Source organism: Fomitiporia mediterranea (assembly GCF_000271605.1).
Source record: "Fomitiporia mediterranea MF3/22 unplaced genomic scaffold FOMMEscaffold_5, whole genome shotgun sequence".
NCBI lineage: Eukaryota > Fungi > Basidiomycota > Agaricomycetes > Hymenochaetales > Hymenochaetaceae > Fomitiporia > Fomitiporia mediterranea.
In genome coordinates, this window is record NW_006760390.1 from 2,019,897 (window position 1) to 2,046,937 (window position 27,041).

The window sequence follows — 27,041 nt, forward strand, 5'->3', positions numbered from 1 at the left end:
GAGGACTCCTCATAGACATGGTTCAAGGCATGAAAGGGACGAAAGACGTCGTCGGAGCAGAAGCCATGGACGCTCGGAGAAAAGCCGTCGTGAAAGGGCCAGACATAGCCGGTCCCGAGACCGTTCTCACAGAAAGGATGGTGGAGGAGACCGTGACAGGGATCGAGCCCGGGAGCGCCGTCACGGCGACGAACGCCATCGGTATTCAGAAAGGAACGGTCATCGTGACCATGGAGAACGGGACAGAGATATAGACCGTGATGATATAGATCGCAGAGAACGTCGTCGCCGACGTGTGGAAGACCGAGACGACGAGAAGCCAGCAAAGCGTCTTCGTGAGGATGAAATTGATGGACCCATAACACCAATGAGTGCAGATTCGCAACATAGAGGGGATGGACGTCGCCCTCGTTCCAGAGACTCTGACCGTAGGTCTGTTCGTTCTGGCAGAGGCATTCGGGAACCTAGGGAAGACTATGATGACGCGGTGAGGGGCTCTCCTCGGCGTGATCGTGGTAGGCAGGATGTTCGTGATCGCGATGAACGCCCCGTGGTGCCGCGAGATGAATCGCCTTTGGGCGATGAGGAACGCATTGCTAATTCTCGCGGTCGTTCAGCGTCGATTCCTCCGAAGTTTGTCATCTACAAGAGTGTTTATTGCGAGTGTTATCTTACTTACGCTTTCATATCTAGGCGGGAATCTCCTTCGTACGATGAAGCACCCTCGGATCCTTACATGGATGAGCCGAAAGAAGATGACTCTGAAGCTCGGTCTGTTTTCGTTTCTCAACTCGCCGCTCGTATGACAGCTCGCGATTTGGGTTATTTCTTTGAAGATAAACTTGGGGACAACAGTGTTCTGGATGTGCGCATTGTCACTGATCGTATATCGCGGCGGTCAAAAGGGTACGTGTATCCTCAATGTACAGTTAGCACAGCCGTGGTTGACTTGCAGATTCCTTCAACAGAATCGCTTATGTGGAATTCGGTTCCATCGAACTCGTCGATAAAGCAATTAGTTTAACAGGAACAATAGTTATGGGTCTTCCTATTATGATTCAGCATACTGAAGCGGAAAGAAATAAGACACATGCAGGTGACGGGTACGCTACAACTCCGACTTTTGTATCCTTGATAGGATTTTCACGTTTCTTTCCCAGGAGTATCAATCTTCCTCCCGGGGCTAGTGGACGTGGAGCGACGTGAGACCATCCAAATACCTGTAAAAAAATACTTATCTGACTGAATTGTGTTGTGTAGGCTTTATGTTGGCTCGCTGCATTTTAATCTGACGGAATCAGATATAAAGCAGGTGTTTGAGCCTTTCGGTGAATTAGACTTCGTCGATCTCCACAAGGATTCCGCAACGGGTCGCAGCAAGGGTTATGCTTTTATTCAGTACGGCTGTCTGCCTCTGTTGAGGCGCATATACTTATTCATACACCGAACAGCTATAAGCGTGCGGAAGACGCGAAGATGGCCTTAGAGCAGATGGAAGGCTTTGAACTTGCCGGACGCACTGTACGTTGTTTGAAGCAACAACTGTTCGGTCTCTGATGCATTAATTATAGCTCCGAGTCAATACTGTACACGAAAAGGGACAGACAAGGATTTCGACACAAGACTCCCTAGACGAGAGCGGCGGTTAGCATTGACATTATTCTCTTCTTAATTAGCTTGCTTATTGATTATTATGTGAATCTTAGGTGGTAACTTGAACGCAGCCTCCCGACAAGCACTAATGCAAAAACTTGCTAGGATTGATTCTGCTCCCGTAACACAGCAACCCATGTACGTATTTTCGCCTTAAGCGATTCTTTACCTTACTGATGTGTATTTAAGTATGAAGCCAACTGTAGCGCAACCGATGACATCGAAGTCAGTCCTTATGAGGAATATGTTTGATCCGGAAGAGTCAGTAGTATTTTTCTCCACTTGACAACGTGACATTTTCTTATCGCATCGCTTGCAGGGAGACCGAGCCTGCCTGGGACAAAGACTTGGCCGAAGATGTCAAAACGGAATGTCAGGCTAAATATGGCCGAGTACAACATATCAAAGTCGAGAAAGATTCCGAAGTGAGCTTCTCTTCGCCTTTGTTCAACTTTCTCGGTCTCTGATATCCGTATGTTCAGGGCGAAATTTACGTTCAATTTGACACCGTTGACGCAGCTAAGGCAGCAATCAATGGTTTGAATGGCCGTTGGTTCGGCGGCAAACAGATCAGCGCTACTTTCATTTCAGATGCTATTATGCAGGCGCACCGGTGATGGCGCACGCTGTGTTTCGATGCTTGATGGTTCCACTCACCATACTAGGTTTTATGAGTTTTCTTTAGGGCTACCGAATATACAAGCTAGGTCTTACTTTGATGCCTGCGATTGTTATGTTCCTCCTTCCCTCCATTTAACAAATAAAAATTCGAATTCTTAGTGTGTTCTTGCAGATCTTGATACGTACGTCTTCACCTGATCGTGCAGGGAAGACCCTTTTCTAGGCATGTAACCCACTTGACGCTAGACCATTGATCCTGTTCTATCCTCAGGTCGTGCTCCGATAAATATAACCAATGTAAAGAGAAGTAACTCATTATTATTGTGGTCCGTGTTTTGTCGTTATGACCATCGCAGATAGTTGCAACAGGTTCAAATACAAGCGATCAAGCGGTTATATCGACCTTACTACTCAACTACCTAGCGTACATGTTCCCACTAGTTCGTACGTGTAAGTACTGTGCATAACTGATGCATGATACCAATAAAATTTAGGGCTGTGAGACGAGACGACAAGACTGGATTCTGATTAACACAGGGGACCAGACAGCCTCGTTCGCTACTTTACGAGCACGGCAAACATCTAACAGACTTCTATTAACATGATGGCAAGTACAGGTCCTTCTGAGCTAGCATAGTTTGTCCAATCTTTCCAAGTTCATGATTTACTTACATCTCATGCTTAGAAACGTTTCCCTTTCAAACATGAATACAGAACTAACCTCGCATCTCAATTTCGAGTGATTTAACTAGTTTCTAGGTCAAGGCAAATTTCCTAGGACTCGTCCTTCAACTTGCCTTTCTGTATTTTATATCCTAGTTGATGACTATAGACTAGGTCACCCTTTTATGACTCTTATAGTTGATGTAACAGCTTCATTAAATCCTGATGAAAATATATGTTCAAGATGCAACACTCGATATCTAACATGCCTGACACAAGTACGAATTAAACCTGGATAGGTACAGTATATTGTCGTGTCATGGAAATATGAAGAGGCAGTATAGTTCTATCACAACTTCGCCTTTGTTTCCCGAGGACGTTCGGGACCCGTTATTCCTGAGCGTATGACACCCTCTTGGGTGGTGATCGCGACCAGTGTCCCGTCAGAAGCGTACATCTGACGCAAGTACAGGAATCAAGTTTTCAGCCACGATGTAAGTAGATAATACTTACCTGGCCCTGGACAACTCCCCTTCCCGATCCCGTGCGCGGCGATTTAATCTGGAGAAAGGAAGATTAAAGAGGGACGAACACATGCTTCAGTGGATAGGTCTACTTACAACGTGAAGAATCCAGTCGGAGCAATCAAAATCATCGCTTTGAGTTGAAATAAAAATCAGTAATGGATACACACAAACAACGTTACCCTCATTACCTATAGTAAAATATGGAATGATCAAGCGAAGACTACGGAAAAGTTAATCACAAAATGAATCGAAATTCGATGCCCAAGTACTTACCGACATGCCCAGAGCTGAGGCGCCCGAAGCGCCCTCGCCAAACCTTCTAAGGCCTAATGTCTTAGCTCCGACGCCAATGCTTAAAAGGCGACGTGAATATCGGAAAGGAGTAGATACTTAAGCGATACCCACAAAGCTAGATCAGACATGTAACCAAGTATGCATTTTTGGTACGCAGGTTCGTATTTTGGAATTCCTCGTGCTCTCATGTAATGCATGAACATGGTCGTCCCGTCTCCTACTTCGCGTTCAATCTGAACAGTGCATTGTATTGAACTCTTTTTCCGCTCCTTTTTGCCATGTGTTTAGTTAGTAGTGCTAATGGCAGCAGTAAAAGATGATTAAAACGAACTTGGATGATTCCGTCAAGAATTTTCTTTGCTCGCTCGCTCGTTTCACTCAGTTGCCGCATTCGAATATAAAAGTCGTAATCAATTTCAACTTCGCTGGGTTTCGGTACATTCGACGGTATCTGCCACTGATGGAACGGATGTTCTGGCTCGGGTTTGTGGAAGGAACACATCATTATGAAAACAGCTCGTCCTTTTTGTACCGCTCGGACAAAACGCGTCGCATATGAACGACCATTACGAAGTCGATCGACGTAGTAGAGAACGGGTAGAGACGGAGATGCACTCAGAAGGAAGTAGCACTGCAGCATAATCATTAAAAAGCAGAATTTGTTCGTAAGAAATTTCTCACATGAAGGGACTTCGAAACGGCAATGTCAGTGACAATCGTACAACTAACATGACAGAACTCGAAAGGCGTACATGTAAGCCATATGCGGGATCGACACAGTTAGTAGCAGACACTATAGCTTGTGAGATAACCTGGCCGCCGAAAACACCTCTTGCACGCATTGGAAGCCATAGAGACTTTGAGCGGAAGAGGTTCGTGTCCAACTGTTCGACATCGAGAGAAGTCGAGATGAGTTCGTGCTCAACTTGGTCAGTCGTCGTCGAGTCTGCCATTAGCGGTCAGGTAGAGTGCAGATTATTTTCGGATGTGAAGGTAGGCGAGAGGGGTAAGGAAACAAGAGTGAAAATGTTCAGAGCATTCCGTTATGGTAATTGAGAGTGTCAGCGTTTGAGCGCCGGAACCGGATATCCTGTTCCTCTAAAGTCCCACGTGCGCAAGACGACATGTGATTCTCTTAATTCCGCTTTTGCACAAACGGATTCTACTACATGTACTCATTACTAAAACAACAGGCTGAGGCGCAAAGCTGAATTTTACGACTCTATGCTATCGCCATGAAATGCTCGCTTAAGTGCATTGGCTGCATCAGCAATTAGATCTCTCCCGGACTGAAGCACACTGTAAGTTGGAAGGTTAAAAATTCAAGGTTTAGTCATTGTCAAGTGTGGTCATATGGAAGCGTGCGCCACTTACCCTGTCAGAAAAGTTGGGCGACAAAGTTTTGGTTAGTGATTACAGTCGCACATAACCCCTGCGCTGGCACTCACCGTCCATAGCCATGATCGGGTGCGGCGAGCCCTTGTACACCTTAAGCTCTACTTTGTGGCCTGCCTTCTCGAGCTTCTCCGCATATGCAATCCCCTCGTCTCTAAGGATATCAAGCTCACATACCCCAACCCATGCATCAGGAACTTTAGAAAACGACTCTTCGGGAGCGAAAATGGGAGAATTGTCCCATTTCTTCCAATCATCTGGGTTCGGACTGTAATTGTTCCTAAACCAATGCATTTTCTCAGGTGTCAAGGCCGGAGTATCGCGGTTCTCCTGCCATGAGGCGTAGGGACCTGATACAGAGGCTGTGTTGTCCGTAACAGGAACTACGAGCACCTGGAAAGCCAGAGGTATCGGAGGTTTACTGAGGGAGGCTTTATGAGTAATGATGGCGGCAAGATTAGCACCACTGCATGTCAGATGTCAGAGACATCCTATGCATTGTTTTGTGAAAGCCTTACCTCGAAGAGCCTCCAACGGCGAATCGTGCAGTATTCACTTTGAGGTCCGACCAGCCATGTTCGAGGACCCATTGGAAAGCCTCCTTGGCGTCTTCAACTGCGGCGGGGTACGGTTCCTCTGGCCCAAGGCGATAGTCCACGGAAACAACTACGCAATTGGCCTCTAATGAATATACTTAAGACCGGTACGTTATCATGCATGAGCATGGAGACGGACTTAAGCACATATGGCTTGAGAAATGATTCTCCGTATCAATACTTCCAAGAGTCCACCCGCCTTTGATGCCATGATCAGTTTATTTGCAGTACTGTAGTACTGTCCAAAATGCTTACCGCCATGGAAGAAGAGAAAAACCGGCCATCCGTCCTCTGGCGCCTTAGATGGGTTCTCTGGCCAGCATACCCGAATGAAGAACTTTGACAAACGGATGTCTTTCGTGAGGCCAACTTTTAACGGCTCCGATGCTCCAACAACGGGAGGATTCTTGCGAATGGCCGGGTCCCAAGGGACTTGATGAGGACCAAGCTGATACTGCGAATTAGCATTCCAGTAAGCAGCAAACTCTGGATCGAGTTTCGGGATTATACTGGGGTGCAAGGGGTTGACCGCCGTCATAATAATTTCGTTTACTAGACAATCCGATGTACGATGAACAAGCAGGAATCTGATAGCAATATTGTCCTACACGATTGCTGTAAACATAACGGAACATGTAAAGGCGGTCCGACGGCCCGCTGCTCAAAGCAAGTGATCCGTGATGGCAGATAATACTTACTTGGACCTGATTACTCAAACGCATACAACCATGTTGCCTCCGCAGTCAAGGACACCCGTAGACCTGCTCAGTTTACCATCAAAGAAAGCGTTATGTGAAGAATTTGTTGGAAAGCCTTTGAGTGACCTCCGAACGCCAGCACTTGTTGTTGACCGAGCTGTATTTACGAGAAACTGTGCTCGGATGCTTGGAACGGCTCACGAATGGGGTGCTGATTTCAGAGCACACTTGAAATCACACAAGGCTAGTCTAAACTTGAAATCTTCTAACAGCCGCTTGTTGACTATGCGTATAGACGGCGGAAGGGGCGAGACTGCAACTGGTCACCTCGGTCGGCCAGACACATGCGGTCATTGTATCAACTTTAATGGAGGCATGGCAAGTCCTACGATCGGGCTTAGTCGCTGAAGGAGTAGTCAAGGATGTAAGTAGAGAATATCCGCCCCTGATAGTCGATCTGACGCAAAGAATAATACCAGATTCTATACGGCATGCCAATCAGTGTAAACAAAATCGCAGACATTTCAGCCTTGTCCGACGAGCTTTCAAAGCACGGCGCAGTATTGAGGCTTCACGTGGACCATCCCGACCAAATCGCTGCTCTGGAGGCCTTTGAAAGCCAAAGAACAGAACCTCGCAGAAGGTCGGTATTCGTGAAGGTCGACTGCGGTGATAAGTGAATAAATTCAAAGCCCTGTGAAGCAACTACTGACAGAAATGACAGGAGAGCTGGTATCCCCGTAACTTCAATACTCTTCGAGGCCTTTCTAAGTAGGCTCATATCATCGCCTGTCGTATCCATTCATGGATTCTACAGTCACCAAGGCGGTTCATACGCCTCCGCTTCGCTAGACGAAGCCGCCGGGTTCCTTTCTCGTGAGCTGGAAGCTGTCAACACAGCTGCAGGGTTAGCCCTTGCGCTTCTAGCTGGCGCTCCTGAGGTTACTAGCCATTCAACGCCTTTCGTCTTATCGGTTGGATCGACTCCAACAATGCACGCGGCGACCGCCGATACGAAGTTGAAACTAAAGCAACAACTGAACGGCCTGCTTGAGCTTCATGCGGGGAATTATCCTCTCCTGGACCTACAGCAGCTCGGTACAAGTCTTATCTCACCTAACAGAATTTCCCAGAGTGTACTTGCTACCGTTGTTTCGTACTACCCCGGTCGTGGAGCGAATGGCGAAGATGAGGCTATGGTCGATGCTGGTGCCATAGCGATGTCGAAAGACAAAGGGCCAATAGAAGGTTTTGGAGAGGTAGTTGGGAAGAAGTGGAGACTCAGTCGAATTTCACAGGAACATGGTATATTAACCAGAACGAGTGCATCTGTTTTCGAGAGTAGCGGTGAGGACAGCGAGACGTTGACTATTGGTGAACAGGTTCAGATTGTTGGACAGCATGCTTGCCTTATTTTCGCAGCGTATCCCTGGATTTATGTATGTGACTCCGATAGCGGGAAACCGGATACTGTTGTAGATGTCTGGGTTACATGGAAAGGTTGGTGATGCCGGAGGACAAGTAAATTTGGGAAATGTATTCCAGATGCCATTTCTCATAATATTTTAAGATCCTAATAGCAGCAAAGCTTTTTGTCGTCGTGGCTAGGTACTGAGTCCAAGAGCAGTGAGAGCTACGTAGTGAATAAAAGTAGAGGATAATTTCATGTGCAATGCGGCGCGTGGCGGAGTGAACGGTGACGCGCTCGGAAGTCGCACGAGATTGACTAAGACGCTAGTCTGTCAATGCAGTGGCCTCCATATGGAACCCTGTCTCTCTATCTTCATCCACCATACCAGCACTCAGGATGGCATATGTCGATGAGGACGATGCCAATGCGACCGAACTCGTAGAGACCTACGGTGTGTGGCGGGTCTGATGTTCGTTGACGTGTTCGTACTTTTTGCTGACCCTTGACCACGCGGCAGATTTCTTACTCAAGTTCATAATCATCGGTGTGTTCAACTCTTTATATTTTACAATATACAGTCTTATATTTTGGTTGCACTAGGTGAAGCAGGCACTGGGAAATCATGTTTGTTGCATCATTTCACTCAGAACTGCTGTGAGTGTTTCAGTTCAATACCATCATCGTGTGACACGAGGCATATACCGACGCTGTTCTCGTTCAAGTCAAGCCGCACTCTCAACATACTATTGGAGTCGAATTCTCGAGTCGTACTATCAACGTAGGAGATAAAAAGATAAAATTACAGGTGTGTAATCACTTCCGTTAAGAAGCTGCGTCAAGTACTAATCAGTTGTCGATAAGCTATGGGATACGGCGGGACAAGAAAGATTCCGGTATGAATTGGTTCGTTGATGACGAGGAAGCCTTGGCTCATAAGCAATTGTGTAGATCAGTAACACGGAGTTATTACAGGGGTGCAGCTGGGGCTATTCTCGTATACGATATAACGGAGTAAGTCTCCATTCGTCTCCAATCACAACGAGGCTAATGAGCTTGCGCGGGTAGTCGAAACTCATATGTGAATTTATCTCGGTGGCTTGATGACGCCCGGGCATTAGGCAGTACGAACCTGGTTACGGTACTAGTGGGCAACAAATCTGACAGGGATGATGAACGGGAGGTAGAGTGGGCAGAAGCGAGTAGATGGGCATCTCAGCATGGTGAGTACACAGTTATCGACTTGTTTAGATAGTGCGGCACTGCTGACTGTAACTTAACTTCAGGGGTACATATCATAGAAACGTCTTCATTAACAGGCGAAAATGTCGAGGCGCCCTTTATGCTCGTCGCCCGTCAGATCTTGCTCCTAATTGAGTCTGGAGAGCTGAACCCAGAGAAAGCTGGCAGTGGCGTCAGCTACGGAGATCGCGCACTCCGGCGAATAAATAGCTCGAGTCGATTTAGCTTTGGCAGTGGCAGTTCCAGTAGCGGAAGGAGACGTGGTTCGATCAAATTGAAGATGAAGAGCTGGATTCCAGGCACGGGAGGAAGGTGCTGTTAGGTGTCGAGGTTTGGCTCGTCGGGGCTAGCGAGGGAGTACGTCTGGATTATGGATGATCCTGTTTCCTTGCTCGACGAGTCTGGCCTAGGCCTGGGTAAGCCTTGTCTTGTCCACCCCTGACATCTGAAGCAACTTTGCATTGACAGTTGTTTCGCTCAGGCAGCGCCAAGTGTTCCCAGGTGTCCATATGTTGTTGAATGTTTTCGCTCTCATAGGCTCATACCATGCTAAAGACTATACCCAGCAAGACTTGTTTCACCCACTCCGTATTCATTAGCAGTGATTGATTTCCCAGGATATATTGGTTTTGTTCACGCGAGTAAACCGGGCCCGCAGCACGGATTCCGTTCATTCCGATCGTTAGAATATTGCTATCTTTCTCATTTGTACCTTATTGCAGAGGATCTATATCGGATAATAATATGCATGTTTGTTTTTGAAAATGAGAAACGAGATGCACATGATAACATTACCGAGAAAGAGGCAGAACGCGCGATGAAGGAGACGCGTGACGATAAGTTTGTGTATTCTGCCAGCTGGCGGGGTGTCTAATCGGACTACTCAGGCTTAACGGCGCACTGTTCACGAGGAACACACAGAATGTATGGCTTCTCAGGATATACATCGCATGTAGTGGGGCCCCTGAGAGGGAGGACACGTATGGGCGGGAAAGATACAGCCTCTGACTGCATGATCTGCTCTCCCGCGAGGTCCGGATTCTGTCCTGCCAGCTCAGACTCCGTCCCTTCTATCCATATTTTCGTTAGTATATGCAGCACTGAAAATGTCCTTGTCGTCGTGGCATCTCCGCAGCTTTCCTCCCACTCTTGCTGGTACTCCCTCTCCGTCTCTCGGTCCATGTAGTTGCACTCCGTGCTGCTATGTCTCGTCCCGTTGCTAATGCTAATCCTGTCCTCCGAGGACGTGCCCGCTTGGATTCTCCTCCGTCTTTAGGGGATGCATTTGAGCTCGCTGCAGAAAAGTTCTTGGTCTCGGACAGTGCTATTTCGGCCATTCCGTCTATGACAAACTCGCAGTCGGCTTCAGAATCAGCAATCTTGTCCAAGCCCATAGCAAGCGCTGCTGAACCATCGGCCAGTGTCATACCCGGGTCGTTCACACCGTCTGCCACCTCCGCCCCTGCTGAAGAAACCTCTGCCACGTATGTCTGCTTAATGTTCAGCAGTGCATTATTTTCGACTCATGTCTTCACAGGTCATCTTCAGATAGAGTCTTCACTACTGTGCCCAAGAACGTTGCAGCCTCTTCAGCATTGTCCTCTGTAGCTTCTGCCGCCGACACCGGTTCAGCAAAGAGTCAGGTACCTAAGTCCAATGAGCAATCACCCTCAACATCATCTGCTTCCTCGTCTTCCGCTCCTTCCCGTCCTGACAATAATACGCCTGCGCAGCCAAGCCCAACGCCGTCGACTTCATCGAAAGAAGCAACGACTTCAGTGGCAGCTACGACTCCTACAAGTGTCTCTACACAAAACGCCCAGACCACGCCTTCCGATAGTCCGAGTCAGACAGGCACGACTAACCAGGTATTTGCATTTTTCTCATCAAACTTTACAGTAGGTCTTATCTACTTCTACTAGGCACCTGTTCCGACTACCTCGGGCACTACAGAGCAGAAGTCAACTACTACGGCAGCAGGATCTCCTCAACCAAGCGGGTCTTCTTCATCTGGTGTTGTGCGGCAAGATTCTCCGTCAAACGGAGATACTGGAGGTACCCAAACAACGGCATCAGATTCAACTGGTACAAATCTGGGAAATAGCTTAATTGGCGTAGCTTCGTCGGCCACTAGTGGTACGTCGACTACCACAAACACAACCCACTTCTTATGATAACGTTTTTTTTCTGCAGTGCATGTCGACTCGACTCTCGCAACAGCAAGGGCTGTCACGATTACATCCGGAAGCTCAACTTTTACCACTACTCCTGCGTTTATCACGAGTATCTCTGTTGAAAGTGGCAAGAATGGATCTCCTCCCCAGACTTTCACCAGTGTCTTCGCCAATCCTACATCTATTCCTAGTGTGTCAACCTTGAATGATTCGACGTAAGTCTTTCTGGTCCGGAATCATACATGCATAATAGAACTAAAGTGATCCATTTAGATTCTTTGATAACAAAGGCGCCGTAGCTGGCGTGTTCACTGTTGTTGCACTGGCAATTCTGGCTTTCGCAGGTGGCATTGTCTGGTGCTGTCGCCGCAGACGCCAGAGGCTTGCTCGCGGATCCCTGGCCAATGCCCAGTTCCGACGATTCTCTGGGCCTCCAGAGATGTCTCAGCAGCCAACAACTTATCAAGCTGTCGGCGGGCGTAGTCTTCCACCTGGGTTATATGGGGACGATCCTCAGCGTTACTTGATGGCTCCTAGCCTTCGAAGCGGTCCCAGCGCTGGACACGATGGCACCATGCAGCGCGCTGGTTCTCAAAATTCTTATTCTGGTGACTCGCACAGAGGCGCTTTAGGTTTGACTGGCATTGTCAGAAAACCACCTGGAAATGTTGAGACATACAACGGTCCGTTCAGCGACTATTATCGGTATAACCCGACGGGTGAAGCACGGCTTAATACTCCGCCTGGAGAAGGAGTAAGCATAGCGGTTACTAGTGACTTCACGGAGGCTAAGCCTGTGCGCGAGTCGTCGGAACCCGCTTCCGCACCCGAGCGCCGTTCTCCTTCTCCTACACCTTCCAGTCCTTCGATTTATCCGCCTTCGCTTCCTGCTGTGCCGGAGAAGGATGAAGATGATTATAAGATTTATGAACGGGAGACGAAGCGTAGTCCCGAGTCACAGTTCCCTTCGCTTCCACCGAGAGCTGTGGTCAATGATGGTGACCCGCGCAATCCATTCTCAAGTCCACTAGATACTGCGGCGGACGCCGCGACCAAGCAACCCGTTCAACCCATTCGGATTCAGACAAATCAAGCTTATCGTCCATTGACGCCTCCTGATTCTTCCGCTGGTCATTCACCAACGACTCCACAATTCTCCGCTGCGGAAGACTCGACGAAGTCTCTCAACGCCAATCCGTTCTCAAATACATTCCTTGGGCGATCTGTATCAACGAGGACCGAACCTTTGCCGCGACCGAAGCGGAATCCACTTCGATTGTCAGCTACTAGTGCTACAATACAACGTTCGGAAGAATCTTGATAACGTCAGTCGAACTGTGTATCAAGACATTAGAGAACGGAAGTATAGGATCCCACTTGTGGGAGGTGTATCATATCGTAAAACACGATCTCATGTATGCCATGACTATATGTATATATAAAACATGTTTTGTACAATACTCTCTTTCGGAATGTATGCTTAAATTCGTTCCAAATAGAATTTCTCATTGAGGATAACAAGACAGGAATACAGAGGAATACATAGAGCATACACTCAGACACTCATGATTCCCATTTCTTCATAATCGAACCCTCAGGAGCCTTCCCCTCAACTTTCCCCTTACTTACTTCAGCCCAATTCGTGCTAAGAGTAGTTCCATTACTCTCAACGTAACTCTTCATCATCGCCCGTCTGGTCTCCTCGTCGGCGTTGCTATACAGTTTTTGGAAGAAGTTATTAACAGCGGCGTCGCCACCAGCGTTGGGGTCGTCGTTAATGGATACTTCTTTGTCGGTTGATAAGATGGCGGTTGTGATGCTGTCCCAGTTCTTTCGAGGTTTGGGTTTGACGGAAGGTTCTTCGGGGACGGGTGGTGATACGGGAGCTGGGAGGGGTGTCGTTGCAAGGACTTTATGTCATAGGATAATAAATTGTGAGTAATTTGAGGAGGAAAGGCGCAAGAGGGAGCATACTTACCATCTGGCGTATCACCAACAAGAGCACCCCATCGTCCTTGTGCACGCTTCACGAATCGGACTTCGACTTTGACTTTCCCAACAGAGAAGTTACTCGCCTCTATGTCGATTTCGCCTTTCAGAGGCTGGAGAATAAGTCTTTTCGTTGAGCCATTTTGGTATGTGAACTACATCGAATTGGCTTTAGTAACAAGAGCAACAAACGAAAGTAGAGAGGAAGGATGGGGTTATTAGATGGGACTTGACTTACTGTACGAGGCTCGAACTTGATTGCTACTTCATCCGGGTTTGCGCCTTTGTCAAATATCTCGAGTGTGAGTTTCTCATCTGTTTCGTAGAATGAGTGACTGGAATATGTGGCGTTTCAGTCAATTGCACGCATGTAGCGGCTCGGACGCGACTTACCGTGGCTCAGTTATTTCCTGAACTGGTTCCGCTGGTTTCTCTTCTGCGGGAGGAGCTTCGTTTGATACAACGGCGGGGTCAGTTGCTTCGGACATCGTGAAGTGAGATAGAGAGAAAGAAAGAAATGCAGAAGATGAAGGCGACCTTTTGTGAGGCGTTGAAACAAGGTGGCAGAGAAAGTTCGAGATTGCTTTAGACTAAGACAGGCGCGTGGCGGACGCGTCGATCACTCAGGTGCCGCCGCTCCGATATGACACAAGACGCGTCCTTTTATTAGTTTTAACGCTTCTGCTATTTACCTCCACCATGTCTGAAACCTCGCATATACCCAAGGCCATTCTCTACTACAACCCATCGTCAATATGGTCTGCATGCGGTGTGTAATTACGATTACAGTGGAAAGTCTCCAGGCTAATCGCACAAACGAAACACAGCTCTCCTTGCCTTGTCAGTTGTCTATAAGCCGTGTCTCCTTTAACCGTCTGAAATTTCGTTCTAGAGAGGAGAAGGGCTATGGAGAAGACGAACTAGAGCGCAAGATTGTTGATCTCGGTGAGCATCATCGTGAACTATGCAAGACAACCGCCAATAATATTGATAACAAATAGGCAAGGCCGAAAACCTGTCTTTAAGTTTCCTCAGAATCAATCCACAGGGTAATGCAATGGCCATCGCTCATTGACGATAATACATGCTAAATGTACGTTTAAAGGAACTGTACCAACGCTTGTCGTGCCACTCGAAAAGACCCTCGCTCCCGACGACGACCATCGATACAAGGCGGTCACGGATACGAAGGTAGTCTACCTGCCTTGGCTCCACGCATCATTCGCTCATCCTATCTCCTTACGTAGTCTGTGCTGGAGTTCCTGGACAAATCGCGCTCCGCAATTTCTCGTACGCATACAGTCTCCTCTGCTCCAGCTCCAGCGTTGGCACCTGCCACGATTGCACTTTCCTCAACTGCATCGGTGATCATCGACCTGCTGCATTCGGACGATGCGAGTCCTAAAATCAGAGTCTTTAATTACGCTTCTCAGTCAACATTGAAGCGGACAGCGGAGACGCTCTTGCCTTTCTTCTCTGGAAGACGCGATGCTATCAGCTCTTACATCACTGCGAGCCAGAACGCGCAGATTCAGGCATCGGAAAGGACACGAAAGCTTTGGGACAGCAAGAAAGTGGAGGCTGACTTCCTCGTGACGGTCTTCGGTGCTGCTGATAAGGAGGACGCCGCACTTTCTCCAGAAGAGAAGGCTGCGCGTGATGAATACCGCGCGACTGCAAACGATCGTTGGTCAGTCAAACTCAAGAAGGCGCTCGTAAGTCTGAACAAGGAGATTACTGGCCCGTTCTCCTTGGGTACGTCATAGAGTGCACGCGTGTTTCTGGTGTCGACTTCGCGGTCATCTGACTTCCCGTGCACTTATCCAGGTGATCAAGTATCCATAGTGGATCTACACCTTGCCCCATGGCTGGCACGCATTGCGTTCCTCTGCGATGGCCTCACAAGTGATGATGGTGATACCATTGTCGCGAAGATCGAGACCCGTATTGGAGGAGGTTTCACTTTACCTAAGGACTTCCAATCCGTTGCATCGCCCACACCTAACCAGGTTCCAGACCCGTCATTAGAGATAACGCCTGGCGCGAAGAGGGTGAAGCTTGCAGCATTTTGGGATGAGATGAAGCAACGGTCGAGTTGGAAGAAAGTGTATGGGGAAAGTCTGTTCTGAATGAAAGGGAGAAATGAAGTAAAATGAATCTTGTAATAGTACGCATCTCAAAGCAGCGCGTCGATCACTTCAACTTCCTCTGATGACGTGAGAAGCGTCTCCTTTCCTGAATCCTGATGTCTTCGATCTTTGGCTGAGTTACTCTGCATTTTACTTCCACAATGCCTGAAGATGCTCATACGCCCAAAGCTGTTCTTTATTACTACCCGACATCAATCTGGTCTTCATCAGGTGTGAAAAGCACAGTAGTCATCCTACGGATCTGGTTGTGATTTGGATTCTGAACACCTTATAAGCTCTGCTTGCATTGTTAGTTGTACTAGCTAGACAATATATCTTTTACAAGACACTTAATCTTCACTATAGTGAAGACAAAGGTTACAGTGAAGATGAGATAGAACTCAGGATTGTTGACCTTGGTAAGCATTGTTGTAGTTTCGATCAAGCTGCCACTGATGATTCTGAAACTAGGTAGGGCCAAAAACTTGACCCTACATTTCCTCAAAAATCAATTGTGCCACCCAGGAATGCATACTGTCTGTTCACTTCCGGCTCCAGAACTGCTAGCGTCTATCACACCTGCTCTCTCCTCAGCTGCTCCGTCATTTATCAAGCTTCTACACTATGAAGACGCCAACCTAAATTGTCTGAAATACTACAACTATGTCTCGCAAAAACTAGCACATAAAGCAGAGACTCTCTTACCTTTCTTCACCGGTCAACACAACACTGTTGCTTCTTTCCTCTCTTCAGGCTAACATGTTCAGATTCAGGTATTAGAACAAACAAGAAAGCTCTGAGAAAGTAAGGAGGTGGAAGCTGAGTTCTTAGTGGCTGTCTTTAGCACTGTCAATAAAGAAGATAAAGTACTCTTACAGGAACAGAAGACTGTACATGATGAATACTACAAGATTGCAGACAACTTGTGGTCCATGAAACTCAAGAAGGTACTCATTACTCTGAATAAGGAGATTATTGGACCACTTTTCTTAAGTGTGTTAATTGTCCATGACATCGAGTTCGCAGTCGTCTAACTTCCGAATAATTCCATTCATCTGTTTTCTAGGCAATTAAGTCTCCGTCATGATAGCAGACCAACACGTTGCTCCATGGCTTACATACATCGCATTCCTCTGCGATGGACTTGCAAGCGACAATGGTGATATCATCGTCACGAAGATTGAGACCCGTATCGGAGGAAGCTTCACTCTACCTGAAGACGGCCAATCCGGTACATCTCCGAAGCTCGGAGCGAAGAGAGTAAAGCTTGCAGTATTCTGGGATGAAATGAAGCAACGGTCGAGTCGGAAGAAAGTATACGGAAAAGGTCTGCACTAACTGAAGTAGGAGGACCAGAGCGAGCAGTTATTGTCATGTATCAACACTGTACGCACCTCGATGCAAAGGAGAATGGAAGATAAAGACCATCCGTCGAATACTCATCCAACCACTGATTGATCGGAAAGAAAAGAAATCCATTGAAGAGCTGTGGTATAGAATAAACAAAGAAAAAAGCTGGCTAACTAACTAACAGTCCAGATAATATTTTACTTCGCAGAAGGTAGGGAAGGAGAAAACGAATGGTTTTGCAAGTCTATACGTGCATAGAAATAAAAAAAAGGGGGGGTCAGGTCAATATGAAAGGAGTTGTGTGTAATGGTAGCTGCTGCCGCTCACATGAAGCAGGAGGTGAAAAAAAGAATGAACAATAATCGAGGGAGCGCAGCGATGAAGGAAGGTATGCGTGTGTGGGCAGTTGTACATGCTTTTTGGAATTTTGAATTTTGAGGGTATTAATATTATGGTACACTTAGCAAAAAAAGTGGTGTTGTTGTTAACGGAGATTCAAGCACAAATCCCTCCGAGTAGACTCCTCTCACAAAGCAATACGAGAGATAAAATGGCAGAAAACTGACCGAGCAGCTCCTGCTGACGCTATCGTCCACCACGATTTAGTTGTACTGCCACTCTGTCCGACAAGGTAGAATCCAAATAATTGACGGCATTCGCACCCATTGTCTTGCTTTCAGGCGGACTGAGCACTCGCTCCCTCGAAGTCATCTCCTCGCCCTCAAGAAGCGCAAGCGCAGTCTCCAAAAACCATGGGTTCTTTTTAATGAAGTGCACCACGATGGTCCCACCAACACGCTTGTCCTCGTAACGTTTTCGTCGCCCTTCGCGTACCATCCAAGCGTCTTTGGCAGTAAAGTCACCACCTTCCTTTAGCATTGACATATCTGAGCCCTCCACAAGCGCTTCTATGCCTTGTAAAGTGGTGAGGTTTGATAGTGGTGGATCATACCGTACGCCAAAGGTTGATACGCTCGAGTAAGCCCACGATGTCGGAGACGCGGAGTCGTCACCGCCTACAGGCGCTGCAGCCGTTGGTGTGGAGGGTGATGGATCGCCGAAGAGAGTCGGCACAGAACCGAGGTATGAAAGAATGTTTTTGCGTATCCTTGTTGCTTCTGATGGGAACAAATAGCCATGCGAGTACCTGTCATAATCCAATATTTTAATATGAATTATTAAAGGAAGAGGGAAAATACATACACTGTGCCCGCTCGGGGATGGTCATAAATCCAACATCTCTCACTCTTCCATCGCACCTCGGAAGCCCGAGGATGAACTCTCATCCACTTGGCCACCTGTTTGTCTTCCTTCCCCTTCGTCATACCCTTCACTACCGGATCCCGCGACACCCATTCCGATAGGCTCCAACTCAATGCATACAATTCGCCTGCCATAAACTGATTTTTGACCAAGTAACCCCAATAAATAAGTGGGTCGTCATGCGGAGACGGGGTCGAAAATACGTGAGGCACCGGAGCCCGGGGCTCCTGGTGCACAACAGCGGTAGAGTTGATGAGATGTGCACTCGTGGAGCTGGACTTGTGCACGTCCGGCTCCGGCATCTCACTATGTGGAAGTTCCGTGTCTGGATCAGGATGGCGCGACACCAGCGTGTCACCATTGAGTGAATTGCGTGTTTTCGTGTGCAGCTCAACACGCAAGCGGGCTTCCAATTCAGCAAGCATGACAAACGAGTCGTCGTCCACTTTCACAACGAAGTCGGGCCGTACCCATGGTTTCTGTTGGCCAGTCATGGCTAATTCTCTACGAACATGAACAGGGTCATGTTTGGCAAGAGGAATCGTGTGGTTCGCCGTAACATTCGTGTAAGAAAAATTGGGCGAGAGAGTACGATTATAGTTATCCGGTAAAGGAGGGACCCATGCTTCAGTCGAAGCCCAGGTGAAGAAGGCATGCGTTTTTCCGGAATTCATGTTTTCAGGAATGGGTAGCACAATCATGTCGTTATATGCTAGCAAAGAGTCCCATGTAAGACAGCACACGAAGAGCAACAAATCGTGCAACTCACTTTCAGCCTCTAACTGAATTCGCCTTTCCCAGCTACTTCTTGGCTTGCCTACGACGAACCGTACAATGGATCGACTGGTCCCTAAACCACCGTCGCCAGCGCCAGCGCCATTTCGACTGCGCTCATGGCTCGCCCACGTGCTTCTCACAAGCATACGCCGTTCAACAGCAGAATCCATCGTGAAAATTCCCAAAAATACACCGGCCGGAGGAAAATCATCAAAGTGAGGTGGCGGGAACGTGTTGCTAATAAATGATGAAAGGGACGAGACATCCGAGGGAGAGAGAGAATTGAACGGAAATCCAGGAGAATACGCTGTGGCACTCAGCGAAGGGGGCGACGTAGAGCTGGAGGGTATCGAACAGTAAGCGCGCCACGGCAAAGGCTCCTTGTCGGGATTCAAGACGTGAATTAAGAAGAGTGTAAGTAAAATGCCGAAAATGGTGAGAACTAGTAAGGTTAAGAGCTAGAAAAGTAAATCAGTATTTTAAAATCATTAGCCGACACTAAACACCGCCGGAGGCCGAGTACTCACAATCGAGGTGGGCTGCGTTGGGAAAAGCGGGTGACGAAGAATCACCCTTATGATTCTCTTGATGGATCTTGGACTGCACCAGCCTCCTCTTCGACGCCGTCTTCTCCGGCTTTCACGGGATGCCACCCACCAACGCCGCCCGTCATCGTTCCACCACCGGTTTCGTCGGTTGCGAGGCAGCAAAGGGCTGGTCGGTTCGCTATCCGCGTCCGAAGTGCACGACGAACTTTGCGCGGACGAGTAGAACTGAGGAAGCGGCGACCCACTACGGGAAGGAATTGGCGTCGGGACTGTGGATGAGGAGGCGGACAGTCTGCCGGGTTCGTGCGAATGGGTCGGGTGGAGGAGAAATTCGGACGACCCACGGTAGGACGCGCCGGCCGGGAGAGAGGTGGAGGACGACGCGACATACACATTGTGGTCGCGCGCCTCGGGGGCGGAGTGAAAGCAAGAGCGTGCCGTCTCTGTTGAATCTGTGCTGTCTGAGCTGTCGTAGTCGTCCTCTCTTGCAGCAGAGATGGAGACTCGTGGGTTTGTTGGATTGCGAGTATTGCGCGGAGAGAGAAGATTGAGACGAAAAGGCATATTTAAAAATAGCGGGGCTGGTGGAGAGAGGGAGAGAAGAGCAAAGGAGTGTGTATGTGTCGGATGATAAATAGAGAAGCGGCTGGTCCCCGCAGTCGTTTTGACGAGGCAAGCAGAACTGGTCTGTGTAAGAGAGACAATCGCTATGTAAAGTACAGCCTTTCTCAGTCTGCTATCATTTCCCACGCACAACTCCCGTCCATCTTACTTATATTTCATTTCTCTCTGCTCTGCATCTCTCGCATTTTTCACTGCATATTCCTACTTCCAGCCACTTTGCTTTGCACAGTCCACATTTCCACTAGCATTGCTGCAAGGCACCGACATGCCCCTTCGCATACGGATCCGCGTCTGTTTCACTTATCAGCGCTGCTGCTTTCTCCTCAACGTGCGTGATCCCCCTTATATATTTCTTTCTTCTTGCCAAGAAATAGTCACGGGAATGAATCCGTTTCCATCCACCCTCAGGTGGTCAAAGTTTACAGTCTCCGAAAGGCATTAAATTGTGGGTCATCAGTGAACTTCTTTGACTATCATGTTCTCGCACAGATTCGTTGTCCGCGGCATCATATAGAAGCAAACTCTCGGGCGAGGTATAGCTGTGTGCACAACATGATTGCAACATCACTAGCGCATCCTCGGGTATCACTCACGTATCCAAACCGCTATCCAGCAAGATATATCCTGTGTGGCGCTCGCAAAGATGTGTTGGTCTCATCCGTTACGGCCAAACAACCGACACAGCGCTCTCCATCCATCAATCCCGCTCTGTACCATTTATAGAAAGCCAAGCAACAACGCTCTATTACGAGCACTTTCCCTGGATTTATTAATGATGGCGTATTGGACAATTTGTAGAAGAAATAAACCGTGGAAGCATCATGCCAAGTTTATAGAGGCGCTCAGACCTAAGCGTAAATATATATCCTTGGATGCATGAGGTTGATCATGATTGTAGTTAGAAAATCAGGATCACCTCAGTACTTAAATATGCCTGCGTGGATGCTCCGACGGAAGAATAGCGACCCACATCCTTGTGCTCGTGCCCGCATGAAGCCGTGTAATTTCGTACACTCAACTGCGGTCTGAGAGAATATTTTAAAGATATATGTGAGTTTCGTGAGCGGTAGTTTTCTCATGGTAAAAGATGATCACATACAGGGACTTGGATCACTAATTAGGCCCGCATGTAAATTGCGGCTCGTTCTTCTGGGTGAACCTGCACTCCCATGCATTCGACTCAAGGGCCATTTATACGTCTCGAATCCCCGTCTTGTACGTACACGGAGAACAACTAGCGCTTGGAGCGTGCATGCCCGGATATCAAGGGCTTAATCAATGTTCTTTCGGCCAATTCAAGGATAAATATGGTCACTTGACGTAGTCTCTCCATATGAGGGACATATATTTATAGCAAGGTAGCACTTGTCGTTAAGAGATACGATTAAGTCATCGCATAAGCGACCTCCTGTCTGGAAGAGAGCCAGCAGCCGCGAAGAGATTAGAGAACGCTACTTTACAAATGTTTTCAACCACGTGGAGTGGATGATGCCTTGCTTTTGGAGAAACGGTAGCACTTGTCGGCAAAAAAGGTGGGGAGAATCTGTTGTTCCTCCATCAAGTTGTTGCAGTCGATGATGTCGATGACAGCGAGCGCATTTCACCGCATCGGAACCGCCACTCGGGGATGCGAGAGGTCTGGAAGGAGGGATATTCGCATTCAGCCAATACTTCTCATCCCTGATGCCCGTCCCTTCGGTCTCAAGCAAGATAGAACATGAGCAAATTTTATCTTCACCGAACACAGAAGTAGATGCAAGCAAGAAGAGAACCTTTGTAAGAGCCGGTTTTAGAAGCTCGAACTTGTATGTGAAAACGTCCTGAAAGCGAGTAAACGAGGCAATAGGAAAGCAGGACATGCTTCGCGTTGACCGCAAGGATTCGAGGCAGTCGGGATTCGCCAGTATTAAGTATAGTTCGATGCCGCTCGTTACATTCGATATTAACAAGTGGAAGGCCAGTGTTGTCAGGTTGGATAGTTGAGTCAGAATTCTCTTCGGGACAGTATTTATACTGAGGATGCGGAAGTTAAGAAATTTCCGTTATTGACAATGCTGTACGTCGCGGGAAGTGAAGAATTGCAACACGGTCATTGAGATGGGAAGTGAGAAGACGGCCACGCGGCGTGATAAGCAAATGAGCGACTCCTTCTGTAATTGGAGCGGGAAAGCAGAATCTGTTTGAACTGAGTGCAGGCCGCGATGCCGGTTGTAAAATGGAGCATTGATTGAATTGGGAAGGAATGCAACCTGAGCTGTTCCACGGCGGCGATCAGAGTCCATGCGCGTAGACGGGCATTGCCCAGAAACGTGGGCAGGCCGAACAAACCCTGCGAAAATGGCAATACGACGGTACCGCAGTAAAGGATATGTGCTCTGCCATATGCATGCGCAGTGCTTGGCCCAATGGCGAAGATGAGAGGGCGCGGCAAGCAGGTTGAGCAGAGAGCAGGGAGCAGAGAGAACATGGTGAATGAGAGTCAGGCACGGATTTGCTAAGAATGGAAGGAGCTGTGCCGCGCCACACGTCAAACGTCATTATTTCGGACGGAAGCACCGCAGCGGGTCTTCTGTAATCGACAATGTCCGACAACAACAGTCAACAAAGTTCCGTATCCCTTCACGCCCTCACACTCAACTCACGTTCACCACCACCACAGCTCTCGTCGACGACACCGGCGACAACAATGATCAAGAGATGGTAGGCCCTCTCGTAGCTCGTCAGGATCAGTCAGGTAAGTTGCCATCGTACACAGTGTTCTCCTTCCGCAACGAGCCAGTCCCAAAATCGGGATGAGGAGCGGCTCCTCTCTTATCCATTCTCATTCCGTTCAATTGCCCTCCTGCCCCTCATCTCTCCTGTTCCAATCCAATCTCATACCTGTGCACTGACTTGTCTCTCTTCCACGTTCTGCTTATGTCGTCTACGCATCTTCCCGACAACTCCCTCTGCCGTTCACTCTGAACCGCCCCTCCATCCGGTGCTTCACCACTTTCACTCAACGCACGCACTCTCTCTTGCCCTCTCTGTATGTCTTCGACATCCTCTGCGCCTACGACTGGGTCTCGTTCGCTCTCGACGTCTTCAACTCAAATAACTCAAACATCGGCCGGCGGCCCGACATCGACCGACTCTCGCGTTCCCACATCCTCTTCTCAATCCTCCGATAATACCTCGTCTACGGTCACGTCCACGCCCTCTTTCTCTAATACGGACACTCGACAATCCATGTCCACGTCTTCCTCCCTCTCTTCAATCGCAACCTCCGCGTCCTCCCTTACGTCGGCCTCTACGTCGTCTTCCCCTCCTCTAACAACAGCCTCTTCAACCTCCGGTATCACCCAGTATGTATCAGGCAAATATTGAATTTTCGAGGACTTGCGCTGATCTTTGCCAAGGACTGCCACGACCACTGCCACCACTGCCACCATTGCTACAACGGCCTCTCAGACGACCTCGGCTTCCACAAGTGAGAGCACGAGTTCTGCATCCTCTTCCAGTCCTCCGTCGTCCACTACCCAATCACAAACAACAACTATGTCGACATCATCTGACTCGTCATCTGGTACTACAGTGTCATCGTCCAGTCAGTCTACGGTCTCTTCTAATACCGATCCCATTACGTCAGACACAACGACAACCACGACGACTAGTGATCCTGGTACGACTACTACAACTTCGACATCGCCAACTACAACCACTTCGGACCCGACAACGACAACGACAACTACTTCCAACCCGCCAACCACGACTACAACAAGCCCCACAACGACTTCAGAAACTCCCACGACGACTACCACTTCTACATCGAGTAGTGAGACACCGACTTCCACTCGGTCCTCTTTGTCGAGTACAACGCTGGTCCAGGGCAATACCACCGTAGTAGCCCAAGAGTAAGTGTCTATGCTCCTGTCAAGAAATTGTGCTAACAAATTCTTGCATAGGACAACACTTTCCAGCACTCTGCTCTTCACAGTAACCTCTGACGGCCAGACAATAACAAGCACTCCGTCGCAGTTTACTTCTACTCTTACATCTACGAACTCGGATGGCCAACTGTCTACTATCACTCAGATCGTGGTGAATCCCACGCTAAGTTCAGACGGTGGTGGAGGGGGTTCTCAGTACGTCATAATGTCGTATCCGCTCGCTATGTATAACTCAGTTCCTTGTTTGTATGCAGGTTCTTCAAAAACAAAGGGGCAGTTGCGGGAGTATTCCTGATCGTTGGCCTCGCAGCAGCATCTGTATGCATATGGATCATCTTTTCGATACATCGCCGGCGCAGAAAGCGATTACTTGAGCGAGAGGCTGCGATTGCTGCACCCGCCGGTCATCGTTCGCCATTGGAAGATGAAGACGACGATACGGAACATAGTATGATGCAGAATGCTGCACCACCGGTAACTGCTCGTCCACCTTCCGCATACATGGATGACGGTGGCGGTCTTCGCCCAGTTGACGGAGTCATGTTTGATCCGTACGTGGGATACCCACATGCACAAGGAGGTGCATACACGGGACGAGACGGATACATTGCCGCTCGTACATCCAGCCCTCCTCCGGGGAGTCCCTCCTCGGCCGAATACAGGCTCGGTGGCCACCATCGACAGCCTAGCGGGACTAGTAACAGCAATACAAGCGGTGAAAATGGAGCAGGGACACACAGTCGCTCATATAGCTTCAGTTCCTATGAACCACTCCTTGCTGCTGCGGGAATCTCGAGCCGAACGCCTCCAGAAAGTCCTGGACCTGCGCAAATGGTTGCCGGGCCACCACCGACTCCACCTCCACGCAATCCACTGAGGCCATCATCTGCAAAGAAAGAGGAAGCTGACGGACGTGCTGATGACAGACTCGATCCCGCTCTAGCATCGCGACTTACTCGGGCGGACACAACTGCGTCGGGCCTACGAGATGACGAAGACTATTCGAGGCCTGTGCTTGGGGTAAGTGAACGCTGCTTTCTTAACCTCTGGATTCACCTGACTTGGACATCCCAAGGTACGGAACCTGCCCAGCAACGCCAGCATCAGTGAATATTCTGACGACGAAAAGCATTCATAATGTACCATCCATTTACGCTCTCGCATTGCTTGGACATTCAGATTTCTATTTTCTTACCTTACCTTCGCAAAGACGACGGTCTCAACTCGTCTGCATATTTTTTTGCATCGTTTTCTTTTTGCCTTGGTCTCCTGTGATGTCTTATTTTTTAACTCGCACTCCTTACGATATATCGCATCATACCGCATTGACCACCCTTCCCCTCCACCGCATTACCACTCATGACCTCATCCATAATACAGATACACAGACATAACGGACTGGCATACTCATACAAGACTTGTAAGCCTCCTATTCTTTTGCAGCACTCCTCTGTATATATGGACACTCGTAGGTAGCCGCTCATTCGTTCGATCTTTCCTTTTGACATCTCTTTCGATGAGCTTTTCGACTGTAATTCTTTTATTTAGACGTTCGTAGTTAGCTTTGCCGATGCTGCAACTTTCGAACCTAAGTGTTATTTTATATTTTGAACGAGTGAAAATTAGTACATGGATGACAAATGTGTGTAACATTGCATGCCTAGAAAGGAAATTATATTAGGAACCGATTACCTGTTTATCCAGGACTCCCATGAACTATATTAGAACTGGCATGCGTTCGCAATATCTCCCAAGCTATGTATACATACGCGTTCTCAAGTTGTCGAGCGCTCCTGCCACCCTTCAACAGACCAACGAATATCCCTGATTCCTGAGGCTTGTCCTCTGGACGAGCAAAGTTTAAATGACAGACGTATCCACAGTGGAAGCGCCATTGCCCATTCACGACACACCTATCATGGCTATGGCGACACGTCCGCACGTAGAAGTGCCAACTGAGTATGGGAACGCCGCGAGTTGGTGGGTGGAGTACCCTGATGGACTCGTCGACCTGTCGCGCTCGGTGCATCTATACAGTGGTTCAAAGATAGAGAAAGATGAGGCACTAGCGGATAGCAAAGAAGTACCAAAAATAGCACCCGCAAAGCCGAAAGGATTATTGGATATTGCTGTTGACAAGGAGCGGATGATACGGGTGGACCCGAGGAAGAGTGCGTTGGTAGTTATTGATATGCAGAAGTAAGCCTTCCAAGTACTAGCAACGTGCGGAACTGCGCTGATGATGAATGCGGGTAAAGCTTCTTTTTGCATCCCGACCTACGTGATCATCCGAAGGGTCTGAAATGTGTCGATCCGCTGTTGAAGATGATCCCGCCACTGCGTGCTGCGGGAGTTAAGATCGTCTGGGTGTATGCTCTTACTTTTATCTTCATTCCTTCGTGCTTGATCTAACACTGCTTTAGCAACTGGGGATTAACTCAATATGAGTTGCATACAATACCTCCGAGCCTTGTGCGTGGGTTCATGAAGAGCGGGAGCGGAGGCTTCGGAGCCGAGCTTCCTGGTAACTTTGGTCCGCTACTTATGCGCGGAGCTCAGAACTCTGAGTTGTATGGACCATTGCAAGAGGAATATGAAAGGGGTAAGAGGGAAGGGACAGATGTCTGGATTCATAAGAATAGGTTGGTATCCGCACCCTGGATTTCATGTTGTTCGTGCTGATTGCAATGTAGGATGAGTGGACTATGGGGACCACAAAGTTCCCTCGACCTTTATCTCCAAGAAGAGGGTATCGAAACGTTATTTATGAGTGGCGTTAACGCCGACCAGGTGAAACGTACTACAAAATTAGTGCCTTACGTAGTCTTACTTGAGTTGCATCATAGTGTGTTCTAGGTACATTGATTGATGCATATTATCGCGGTTATGACATTGTCCTCGTGCAAGACGCAACGGCGACGACTTCGCCGGAAGGAGGATTTGAGAACGTTTGTTACAACGCTGGGAATGTACGCCATGTATCTTACATAAAGCTTAAGAAAAACTTTATCTGACTGGTGGTCTTGTCTGCAGAGCTATGGATTCATCACAGATAGTAAACGTGTTGCCGAAGCTGCCCTGAGGAACTAAGAGTGTCGTTCATTCAGATAATACGAAGAAATGCGGTGTACGCTTAGTAACTGCGGAATCCAGTATCTTTG

The 27,041-nt window shown here is 48.3% G+C and overlaps 13 protein-coding genes across 13 annotated transcripts; 9 read left to right on the forward strand and 4 right to left on the reverse strand.

Annotated features, from left to right (window-relative positions):
- Window positions 1-367: 367 nt before the first annotated feature.
- On the forward strand, window positions 368-2,270 carry FOMMEDRAFT_82543 (splicing factor, CC1-like protein; the record flags this gene model as incomplete). Its single annotated transcript, XM_007265643.1, has 10 exons — window positions 368-906; window positions 969-1,103; window positions 1,161-1,202; window positions 1,261-1,398; window positions 1,452-1,521; window positions 1,572-1,644; window positions 1,707-1,791; window positions 1,843-1,914; window positions 1,973-2,078; window positions 2,136-2,270. 10 exons carry the CDS (start codon window positions 368-370, stop codon window positions 2,268-2,270), a joined length of 1,395 nt encoding a protein of 464 aa, XP_007265705.1.
- A 904-nt stretch (window positions 2,271-3,174) lies between these two features.
- FOMMEDRAFT_121626 (Thioesterase/thiol ester dehydrase-isomerase) lies at window positions 3,175-4,720 on the reverse strand. Its single transcript, XM_007265644.1, has 9 exons — window positions 4,511-4,720; window positions 4,440-4,448; window positions 4,090-4,389; window positions 3,870-4,027; window positions 3,738-3,816; window positions 3,653-3,684; window positions 3,558-3,594; window positions 3,451-3,498; window positions 3,175-3,394 (listed from the first exon to the last, which is right to left on the reverse strand). Exons 1-9 carry the CDS (start codon window positions 4,709-4,711, stop codon window positions 3,287-3,289), a joined length of 972 nt encoding a protein of 323 aa, XP_007265706.1. The 5' UTR covers window positions 4,712-4,720; the 3' UTR covers window positions 3,175-3,286.
- A 252-nt stretch (window positions 4,721-4,972) lies between these two features.
- Window positions 4,973-6,287, reverse strand: FOMMEDRAFT_106577 (lipase/ esterase; the record flags this gene model as incomplete). Its single annotated transcript, XM_007265645.1, has 5 exons — window positions 4,973-5,057; window positions 5,203-5,619; window positions 5,672-5,834; window positions 5,889-5,948; window positions 6,005-6,287. The coding sequence occupies 5 exons, from the start codon at window positions 6,285-6,287 to the stop codon at window positions 4,973-4,975; spliced, it is 1,008 nt and encodes a 335-aa protein (XP_007265707.1).
- Window positions 6,288-6,477: 190 nt separating this feature from the next.
- On the forward strand, window positions 6,478-8,021 carry FOMMEDRAFT_140172 (uncharacterized protein; the record flags this gene model as incomplete). The annotated part of the gene is made up of 4 exons (XM_007265646.1): window positions 6,478-6,690; window positions 6,743-6,871; window positions 6,927-7,123; window positions 7,172-8,021. 4 exons carry the CDS (start codon window positions 6,478-6,480, stop codon window positions 7,953-7,955), a joined length of 1,323 nt encoding a protein of 440 aa, XP_007265708.1. The 3' UTR covers window positions 7,956-8,021.
- Window positions 8,022-8,215: 194 nt separating this feature from the next.
- Window positions 8,216-9,833, forward strand: FOMMEDRAFT_19409 (ras-domain-containing protein). Its single transcript, XM_007265647.1, has 8 exons — window positions 8,216-8,309; window positions 8,376-8,402; window positions 8,459-8,512; window positions 8,581-8,663; window positions 8,720-8,751; window positions 8,807-8,869; window positions 8,924-9,078; window positions 9,142-9,833. The coding sequence occupies exons 1-8, from the start codon at window positions 8,255-8,257 to the stop codon at window positions 9,417-9,419; spliced, it is 747 nt and encodes a 248-aa protein (XP_007265709.1). The 5' UTR covers window positions 8,216-8,254; the 3' UTR covers window positions 9,420-9,833.
- Window positions 9,834-10,238: 405 nt separating this feature from the next.
- On the forward strand, window positions 10,239-12,692 carry FOMMEDRAFT_19411 (uncharacterized protein). The gene is made up of 5 exons (XM_007265648.1): window positions 10,239-10,581; window positions 10,635-10,965; window positions 11,020-11,233; window positions 11,291-11,486; window positions 11,545-12,692. The coding sequence occupies exons 1-5, from the start codon at window positions 10,301-10,303 to the stop codon at window positions 12,590-12,592; spliced, it is 2,070 nt and encodes a 689-aa protein (XP_007265710.1). The 5' UTR covers window positions 10,239-10,300; the 3' UTR covers window positions 12,593-12,692.
- A 114-nt stretch (window positions 12,693-12,806) lies between these two features.
- FOMMEDRAFT_140175 (SGS-domain-containing protein) lies at window positions 12,807-13,748 on the reverse strand (the record flags this gene model as incomplete). The annotated part of the gene is made up of 4 exons (XM_007265649.1): window positions 12,807-13,181; window positions 13,250-13,415; window positions 13,499-13,595; window positions 13,654-13,748. 4 exons carry the CDS (start codon window positions 13,746-13,748, stop codon window positions 12,835-12,837), a joined length of 705 nt encoding a protein of 234 aa, XP_007265711.1. The 3' UTR covers window positions 12,807-12,834.
- A 211-nt stretch (window positions 13,749-13,959) lies between these two features.
- FOMMEDRAFT_140176 (uncharacterized protein) lies at window positions 13,960-15,441 on the forward strand (the record flags this gene model as incomplete). Its single annotated transcript, XM_007265650.1, has 6 exons — window positions 13,960-14,033; window positions 14,153-14,205; window positions 14,262-14,309; window positions 14,366-14,451; window positions 14,508-15,015; window positions 15,088-15,441. 6 exons carry the CDS (start codon window positions 13,960-13,962, stop codon window positions 15,387-15,389), a joined length of 1,071 nt encoding a protein of 356 aa, XP_007265712.1. The 3' UTR covers window positions 15,390-15,441.
- A 1,031-nt stretch (window positions 15,442-16,472) lies between these two features.
- FOMMEDRAFT_155240 (uncharacterized protein) lies at window positions 16,473-16,810 on the forward strand (the record flags this gene model as incomplete). The annotated part of the gene is made up of 2 exons (XM_007265651.1): window positions 16,473-16,716; window positions 16,746-16,810. The coding sequence occupies 2 exons, from the start codon at window positions 16,473-16,475 to the stop codon at window positions 16,808-16,810; spliced, it is 309 nt and encodes a 102-aa protein (XP_007265713.1).
- Window positions 16,811-16,891: 81 nt separating this feature from the next.
- FOMMEDRAFT_121644 (uncharacterized protein) lies at window positions 16,892-19,944 on the reverse strand. Its single transcript, XM_007265652.1, has 4 exons — window positions 19,307-19,944; window positions 18,772-19,237; window positions 17,943-18,714; window positions 16,892-17,886 (listed from the first exon to the last, which is right to left on the reverse strand). The coding sequence occupies exons 1-4, from the start codon at window positions 19,889-19,891 to the stop codon at window positions 17,325-17,327; spliced, it is 2,385 nt and encodes a 794-aa protein (XP_007265714.1). The 5' UTR covers window positions 19,892-19,944; the 3' UTR covers window positions 16,892-17,324.
- A 3,544-nt stretch (window positions 19,945-23,488) lies between these two features.
- On the forward strand, window positions 23,489-25,018 carry FOMMEDRAFT_27899 (uncharacterized protein; the record flags this gene model as incomplete). Its single annotated transcript, XM_007265653.1, has 4 exons — window positions 23,489-23,844; window positions 23,896-24,075; window positions 24,135-24,900; window positions 24,956-25,018. The coding sequence occupies 4 exons, from the start codon at window positions 23,489-23,491 to the stop codon at window positions 25,016-25,018; spliced, it is 1,365 nt and encodes a 454-aa protein (XP_007265715.1).
- A 786-nt stretch (window positions 25,019-25,804) lies between these two features.
- Window positions 25,805-26,736, forward strand: FOMMEDRAFT_82108 (uncharacterized protein; the record flags this gene model as incomplete). Its single annotated transcript, XM_007265654.1, has 3 exons — window positions 25,805-26,079; window positions 26,304-26,522; window positions 26,574-26,736. 3 exons carry the CDS (start codon window positions 25,805-25,807, stop codon window positions 26,734-26,736), a joined length of 657 nt encoding a protein of 218 aa, XP_007265716.1.
- On the forward strand, window positions 26,727-26,970 carry FOMMEDRAFT_83427 (uncharacterized protein; the record flags this gene model as incomplete). Its single annotated transcript, XM_007265655.1, has 2 exons — window positions 26,727-26,849; window positions 26,914-26,970. Coding segments are annotated over 2 exons (180 nt in total), but the record flags the coding sequence as incomplete, so codon positions are not given.
- Between the last annotated feature and the right edge of the window lie 71 nt (window positions 26,971-27,041).

Excerpts from the sequence above, each read along its gene's own strand:
- FOMMEDRAFT_121626 (XM_007265644.1), bottom strand. The coding sequence starts at position 4,711 with ATGGCAGACTCGACGACGACTGACCAAGTTGAGCACGAACTCATCTCG. Across the intron at positions 4,028-4,089 it reads TTCTTGACGGAATCATCCAA|GAGCGGAAAAAGAGTTCAAT; the intron begins GTTCGTTTTAAT and ends CATGGCAAAAAG. Across the intron at positions 3,685-3,737 it reads CCTCAGCTCTGGGCATGTCG|TCTTCGCTTGATCATTCCAT; the intron begins GTAAGTACTTGG and ends ACTTTTCCGTAG.
- FOMMEDRAFT_121644 (XM_007265652.1), bottom strand. The coding sequence starts at position 19,891 with ATGCCTTTTCGTCTCAATCTTCTCTCTCCGCGCAATACTCGCAATCCA. Across the intron at positions 18,715-18,771 it reads AATTCAGTTAGAGGCTGAAA|CATATAACGACATGATTGTG; the intron begins GTGAGTTGCACG and ends ACTCTTTGCTAG. Across the intron at positions 17,887-17,942 it reads CATCCCCGAGCGGGCACAGT|GTACTCGCATGGCTATTTGT; the intron begins GTATGTATTTTC and ends GGATTATGACAG.
- FOMMEDRAFT_19411 (XM_007265648.1), top strand. The coding sequence starts at position 10,301 with ATGTCTCGTCCCGTTGCTAATGCTAATCCTGTCCTCCGAGGACGTGCC. Across the intron at positions 10,582-10,634 it reads GCTGAAGAAACCTCTGCCAC|GTCATCTTCAGATAGAGTCT; the intron begins GTATGTCTGCTT and ends ATGTCTTCACAG. Across the intron at positions 11,487-11,544 it reads TCAACCTTGAATGATTCGAC|ATTCTTTGATAACAAAGGCG; the intron begins GTAAGTCTTTCT and ends TGATCCATTTAG.
- FOMMEDRAFT_19409 (XM_007265647.1), top strand. The coding sequence starts at position 8,255 with ATGGCATATGTCGATGAGGACGATGCCAATGCGACCGAACTCGTAGAG. Across the intron at positions 8,752-8,806 it reads GCGGGACAAGAAAGATTCCG|ATCAGTAACACGGAGTTATT; the intron begins GTATGAATTGGT and ends GCAATTGTGTAG. Across the intron at positions 8,870-8,923 it reads CTCGTATACGATATAACGGA|TCGAAACTCATATGTGAATT; the intron begins GTAAGTCTCCAT and ends TTGCGCGGGTAG.